Below are 7911 nucleotides of genomic sequence, written 5' to 3'. Positions count from 1 at the left end.
GTGAAAACCTGATAATAGGTCTCATAAAACTAAAAACATGCACATTTAAGAAGCTGGTTAGAAGCAAATGTTTTGACTTTCCTGCATGAAAATTAATTAAACATAAATATAATATCTTTTAGGTCTGATAAGGACGTTTACAGCAGAACATTGTAGTAATACACTGACAGTGGAGAAGTACCTCATACAAATATCTCAATTATTTCTATAAAAACTGTTCATATGAATAAATACATTCGTATGACTTTTAATTAATTCGAAGTGGAAGTTAGATCTTCTTCATCGTCTCTACTGTCTCGTGTGTGAACAGAATATCATATAAAGTTACAAGAGGGACTCAAATCAAACCTCTGCATTTGATTGGACCGCTAAAAAGTGGGCGGGCTTAGAAAGTAGAAAGTAGTGATTCGGAGCAACAGAAGACTGAGGCCCCACACACACACACACACACACACACACACACACACACACACACACACACACACACACACACACACACACACACGCCTCCATGTCTGAAGCTGTTTGTTACAAACGTACATAAAGAAGCTTCACATTTAGTTTTGCAGGAAGAAAAGATGGATTTTTAATGCAAAAACAATATTTATTCATTTATTTTTGTGCACAATGTGACCTCAGTGCCTTTTTAAAGTTCCTCTCCACTTTAAACAGAAAGCACGGCGGTGTAACGCGTCCCGGTTTGAGTTTGTAAAAGGTGATGACATCATCACTGAAGTCAGTCCCAAACGTAAACAAACATCCATTCACATCTATTTCTGTCGGTTATGATAACAATAGTTCTGGAGTTCTGCGTGAGGACCGGTCGGATGACATTTCTTCTTGGGACATTCTCACCAGGCTTTTTGAAGGTTTAATGTACGACTCAAATTATTCTTCATGCTCATAATTTCGGGTGAGAAATTCATATCATAACGTTCTCCTGAAACTAATATTGACGGTGACGACCGTTGAAGCCCAAACACACAACAATAGAGACATTTCATCAGCATTCAGTAGAACTGGGCTGTGGACAGCACCTCACAGTACAGGGCGTGGGTTCAGATCCCGCTCTCTTCTGTGATGAAGGTATTTTTTTGTCATGTGGACAATAATTACAGAGAAGCAGTCGCTCACAATGAGATGTTTGATCTCAACTCCTTCAAGCAGCGCTTATTTATTATTCATCCTATACAAATAAGTAACGTGTGACGCATGAAGTCGAGGGAACTAGTGAACTAATGAATCAATGAACCAATGAACCAATGAACTAATGAATCAATGAACCAATGAACTAGTAAACCAATGAACCAATGAACTAATGAATCAATGAACCAATGAACCAATGAATCAATGAACCAATGAACCAATGAATCACTGAACCAATTAACTAATGAACCAATGAACTAATGAACCAATGAACCAATGAACTAATGAACCAATGAATCAATGAACCAATGAATCAATGAACCAATGAACTAAAGAAACAATGAACTAATGAATCAATGAACCAATGAACTAACAAACTAAATAATTAAAGAACTAACAAACTAAAGAACCAATGCACTCATGAATCCACTCAAACGGTCCTGGAAGTAGTTTGTTAAACTGTTTGCATCCTTTCAGGCTTTGAGCTTTTTTTACTTTAGTTTTGTCTTGTTTAGTTTTTTTTCTCCTCGAGATCAAAACTATGTGTGAACGTTGACGTCATCTTCGCTCCGTCAGCGTTCAGTTCAAGACGGGAGATTCAGTGTGAGAAGAAATCCTGCGGACCGGTCCAGGTCCTGCAGCTGTGCAGCTGTACAGGCGTCCTGCAGGTCGCTGGTCGCTCACCCTGCTGTGTTTGTGTGTTTGTGTGTTTGTGTGTTTGTGTGTTTGTGTGTTTGTGTGTTTGTGTGTTTGTGTGTTTGTGTGTTTGTGTGTTTATGCGTTTGTGTGTTTGTGTGTTTGTGTGTTTGTGTGTTTATGCGTTTGTGTGTTTATGCGTTTGTGTGTTTGTGTGTTTGTGTGTTTGTGTGTTTATGCGTTTGTGTGTTTGTGTGTTTGTGTGTTTATGCGTTTGTGTGTTTGTGTGTTCAGGAGACGACGGCGGTCCCGAGAACCTGCTGCTCCACGGCCCGTTCTCCAGGAAGCCCAAGAGGATCCGCACGGCGTTCTCCCCGTCTCAGCTGCTCCGGCTGGAACGAGCCTTCGAGAAGAACCACTACGTAGTCGGAGCGGAGAGGAAGCAGCTGGCCAACGGGCTGGGCCTGACCGAGACACAGGTGAGGAAGAGGAGGAGGAGGAGGAGGAGGAGGAGGAGGAGGAGGAGGATGGAGGACAACAGGCGACGTTTTATTAGCTGTTTATATTACATATTAAATGGTAAGAGAGTTACAGCAAAGATAACTTTTATGATGTTGAGAAAAGTAGTACAAAGTCAAAGTATAGTTTATTCGGAAAAAAGTCATAAAAAGTAATTTATAGGACATAACGAAAATAAAAAGTCATAGTAGAATATGTCGAAAAAAGTCATTTACATTACATTTCATTTAGCTGATGCTTTTATCCAAAGAGACTTAGAATAAGTGCATCAACCATGAGAACAAACTCAGAACAACAAGAATCAAGAAAGTACAATTTCTTCAATAAAGTTAAACTACAAACTGCTGTCAGTAAGAGACATTTAAGTGCTACTAAAGTGCTACTAAGTGCTACCTTCCTTATTCAAGGTGTAGTCGGAAAAGAAGTGTTTTAGTTCACGGTGGAAGACGTAGAGACTTCCTGCTGTCCTGAAGTCAACGGGGAGTTCATTCCACCAATGAGGAGCCAGGACACAAACATTCTGACTTTGTTGAGTGTTTAGCTCTCAGTGACGGAGCTGCAAGCCGATTGGCTGAAGCCGAGCGGAGTGAACGAGCTGGAGTGTGAGGTTTCCCCATGATGTCAGTCAGATTCCTGCTGCTACCTGTGTTTATGATTGGGGAAACGAGAGGATCAGTTGGGTGTCATCAGCATAGCTATGGTAGGAGAAGCCATGCAAGCGAATGACAGAGAGAGTTGGTGTACAGACGAAGAGGAGAGGACCCAGGACGGAGCCCTGAGGGACTCCAGTAGTGAGAGGACAAGGTTCAGACACAGATCCTCTCCACGTTACCCGGTAGGTGGTCGTTGAGGTAGGATGAGAAGAGAGAGAGAGCAGAGCCTGAGATACCAAGGTCCTGGAGGGAGGAGATGAGGATCTGCTGGTTCACTGTGTCAAAGGCAGCAGAAAGGTAGAAGGATAAGGACAGAGGAGAGAAGGAGAGAAGGATTAGGACAGAGGAGAGAGAGGCTGCTCTAGCAGAAGGAAGCTGCTCAGAGGCAGCGAGGAGGGCCGTCTCTGTTGAGGCCTTGAATCCAGTCAGCTGGTGTTTCGGGCGTGACGGAGCAGGAAGTGAGTCGACGGAGAGTCTTCCTCCAGGCGCTCCTCTTCCTCCAGGCGCTCCTCTTCCTCACCAGTGATTGACAGTGTTTGTCCCGACGTCAGCGAAACAACATACATCACCTGCGATTATTTATTGTCTAACGTCACCACAGGAAGAAAGAGATCCATCAATCAGAGAAACAGCAGCCATTAATCACTCATTAATCATTCATTAATCACTCATTAATCACTCTGTAATCACTCAATAATCATTCTTTATTAACTCTTTTGCAAGCGTTGCACTTTTAATGGACACCTGAACGATCGGCTCAAGTCCTTTTTAAGAAATCTCAGGGCTTTGATCCAAAAACTCTTAAAACGTCAGATTTAATAAACGGCTGTCAAACTCGAGGAATAAAAAAAAACGTGAAAATAGATTTAAAACTTAGTTGATGAATTTATTAAATCTGTTTTATTAGTCAATCAGTCTTAACTCCAGTGAAATAATATACATGTAGTTATATACATAATATAGTACATAATAAATAATATAATACTAATAAATATAATTTTCCTGCTGCATTAGTGTGTTGCATTTGAACTCTTTTATAACCCATTGGTTAGTTTAATCTACACAACGGTTCATATTTAAGGTCAGCATCGTAAAAAGTACCTTTGAGATGTAGTACAGTATAAAGTACAACGTGTACCTTTGAGATTTAGTACCGTATAAAGTACAACGTGTACCTTTGAGATGTACTGACTTCCTGTAAGTTTAAATCACTTTAAATAACTCTTTTTCAAAAGAAGCTCTTAAAGGTACAAAACAAAGTACTTTACTCAGAAAGAAGCTATAACACACAAACGTTTATTCTCGTGAGTTTTGTGACGTGAACTCATAATTACTGAACGTCCATAAAGGAACACCTGAGGCTCCAGGAGACCCTGAACGCACCGCCGCCCACCTGAGGCTGACTAACAGCTCGTGTTGCGCAATCTGTCAGCTGGGACGTGTTTTAACAACCGGAGTCGTGTTTTACCTGCAGGGGGGCTCTAACTCACCTGTACTGGTACTGCTGCCACTGCAGCACTAGTACAGGAGGAGTACTGCTGTCACTGCAGTACTAGTACAGGAGGAGTACTGCTGCCACTGCAGTACTAGTACAGGAGGAGTACTGCTGCCACTGCAGTACTAGTACAGGAGGAGTACTGCTGTCACTGCAGTACTAGTACAGGAGGAGTACTGCTGCCACTGCAGTACTAGTACAGGAGGAGTACTGCTGCCACTGCAGTACTAGTACAGGAGAAGTACTGCGTCCCTGTACGTGGAAGTACTGTGTTAGGAGAAAGAAAGTGGCAAAAGTAGTACTTTGTTAGCTGCTTTTATGTTTCAACTTAAGTATTTTATTTGTATACTTCTTGTCCTCTCGGAGTATTAAAATACAATATGTACCTCTTTTTAAAAAAAACCTCTCATAAATGAAAAGAGAAAAAAGAAATAAAACACAAGTACACACGTTTTTATAAAAAAAGTACAAAGTCTTCACATGTAGAATAATAACACCAGTTTTTAATTATATAATTATACTATTATTTAGTTTTATCTACAGCAATACATCGTATTTATCAAAACCATATTATATATATTTACCTGTATTAACACACCTGTCTCTCTGCAGGTGAAGGTCTGGTTCCAGAACCATACTATACATATTTACCTGTATTAACACACCTGTCTCTCTGCAGGTGAAGGTCTGGTTCCAGAACCATATTATATATATTTACCTGTATTAACACACCTGTCTCTCTGCAGGTGAAGGTCTGGTTCCAGAACCATATTATATATATTTACCTGTATTAACACACCTGTCTCTCTGCAGGTGAAGGTCTGGTTCCAGAACCATATTATACATATTTACCTGTATTAACACACCTGTCTCTCTGCAGGTGAAGGTCTGGTTCCAGAACCATATTATACATATTTACCTGTATTAACACACCTGTCTCTCTGCAGGTGAAGGTCTGGTTCCAGAACCGCAGGACGAAGCACAAGCGGCAGAAGTTGGAGGAAGAGTCTCCTGAAGCTCAGCAGAAGAGGAAAGGAAGTCAGCACATCAACCGCTGGAGAGCAGCCACCGGGGGGGGAGGGGAGGACGTGGACGTGCTCAGTGAGGACTAGACTGCAGCGCACACACACACACACACACACACACACACACACACACACACACACACACACACACACACACACACACGATCAGATTCACATGAACTGGACCACGAGGACAAAAGTATGAAATATGAGCTGTAATTAATCTGAAAGATTTGAGATTCATAAAAAAAAAAAAAAGAACAGAATTTACTGCAATTTATGAAGTTATTTCACCCTCAATTCAGAATATTCAGAATCAACAGAATATTTGTTTTAGAGGTTTGGAGATTCTCTTAAAGAAACAGTAACCAGCTTAAACAGAAAAACAAACACTGAGGCCAATCTTTATGGAATAATTAGTGATATTTTCTCTAGTCTGGTTAAAAAAAAAAAAGATTAAACTAAATCGAAAATAGAAAAGCATCTTTTACACAATAAGACACTTTTAAATACGACATCTGGGACAATTCCTTTCAAAATAAGAGCTGATGTTGCACCACGGTCGCTCTCATTTGGAGTCCAAACAGTTAAAGCAACACCTGTCAGGTGGAGCCACTTCCTGTTTACACGCCTTGGCCCGGATATCGTGTTGCAGGTTTTGAAAAAAAACTTTATTATTTTATGTTTGATTACAGCTCAAGTTTCTATCAAAATGTCCCCAAACTAAATCCCAGTGATATTAAGACTTTACTTTTTAGACATCTGATTACATTCTTATGTTTTGTTCCGACACAGATTTAGAGATCACACACATGCACACACGCACACACGCACACACACACACGCACATGCACACACTGCTCACCTTTCCGAGCACTGATGGATGTCCCTGAAGGCATCACGCTCATGCAAACAGCAGGAGGTCAAGACTGTCCTGTAAAGACGAGGATAAAAAAAACATTAAAACTCTGATCAGCCACGAAAGAGGAGATAAAATCATAAACTGAACCTTCCTCCCTGCTGGAGACTGACGAGGAGATCTGACAAAAAAATAAAAACAACAGCAGTCCAAACGTGGTCCCAGCTGCTGCCTGAACTCTCTTTTCTGGGTCTTTGGTGCCAAAACGAAGCCGGCACTCCTGGAGATAAAAAATAAAAAGAAGAGGACTAAAGCGAGAGGAGAAGCTGCTTTCTGAGCGTCTGTCTGCAACAGACGGCCGCCGGCTGCAGTCTGAAAGAGGAGCGCGAGGTTTGTTCCTCCAGCAGAGAAGAAGAGTTCTCTGTCGCAGTGCAAGAGAAGAAGAATCCACCTTAAAACACAGGAACTCTGCGAAGAATCCACCTTAAAACACACAAACTTTGTGAAGAATCCACCTTAAAACACACAAACTTTGTGAAGAATCCACCTTAAAACACATGTGAACATCTGGCTGCTCTTCACACCTTCACTCTTTTATTTCACTCAAAGTTCAGACGTCCATGAGAAGCTTTTCACTCTTTGAGAAACATCAGTTCAGTTTTTTGTCGACAGAAAAGCTTTGAGGTGGTTTTTGGTCAACTTGCTGATCATGTGATCAGATTTGTTTTGGATTCATGTGTCCGTTGGTTGCTGTTCTAATATGATTATAATAATTTATACCATCACAAATAATCCAGGTTTTACATGCAACGTTCTTTTCAGTCTGGATTTAAATGATTGTGTTGATTTGTCTTATTGAAATGCAAACAAGTTGTTTATTAGCAAACAAAATATCCAGTTAGCGACAGTGCTAGTTAGTGTTAGCATGTAGCCTGTCAGCTAACTCGTACATCATTTTCCTGTGCATTTAATTACATTTTGCACATTAATGAAGACGAATTAGTTTCAAATATTAATCAGATTCTTGTTTGCGTCCAACAACAATAAATCCCACGAGTCTTTTGGCGCTGGCAAGCGGGCAAAGGCTCATGGGAGTTGTAGTTGTTGATGTGACAGAGATGATGGAGCGGAAACCTTCAGACTGCTCAAAGAAACCTTGTTGACATTTCACAGAGAAATGAATAATTAATATCTTTGAACTTTGAACACAGACGATAAAGTTTATTTCTGGTATTTATCTGGTTTTTGGTGCTAAACTCTTAAAATGTTTTTTGGGCTTTACAAGTTGACAAAAACCACCTGAAGGCCTCAACGTCCATTCTGTCTTTGTGGGGAAATAACCAAGTTCAGCAACACAAGAAAAAGGAACAAAGAAACTTTAATCTGTAGCTTAAAAGTCAAACTTCCTGTTGCAGGAAACTGAAATCTTCTCCGCCGACGTTCGTCCTTAAGAGAATTCATGATTTTCTTCTCGTCGACAAATCTGGTGTCCGTCTCTGAATGTGGTCTGACTTCCTGTTTGTGGCTCTCGGCTCTAAGCTCATTGGTTCCTACTGAAGACGCAAACCTTTAAAAACA

General features: G+C 40.7%; 1 protein-coding gene across 1 annotated transcript in view; it reads left to right on the top strand.

Moving 5' to 3' along the window:
- The window catches only part of emx3 (empty spiracles homeobox 3), a 14804-nt gene extending 8832 nt beyond the window's left edge, over positions 1-5972 (top strand). The window contains exons 2-3 of the mRNA XM_079228969.1: positions 2077-2261; positions 5397-5972. Coding sequence (XP_079085095.1) covers positions 2077-2261; positions 5397-5561 — 350 coding nt within the window. The 3' untranslated portion in view covers positions 5562-5972. The remainder of the gene's footprint in view (positions 1-2076; positions 2262-5396) is intronic.
- The last annotated feature ends 1939 nt before the right edge of the window (positions 5973-7911 follow it).

The sequence above is a fragment of the Taurulus bubalis genome, assembly GCF_910589615.1.
Source record: "Taurulus bubalis genome assembly, chromosome: 13".
Classification (NCBI taxonomy): Eukaryota; Metazoa; Chordata; class Actinopteri; order Perciformes; family Cottidae; genus Taurulus; species Taurulus bubalis.
This window is presented reverse-complemented; position numbering and strand designations above follow the sequence as displayed.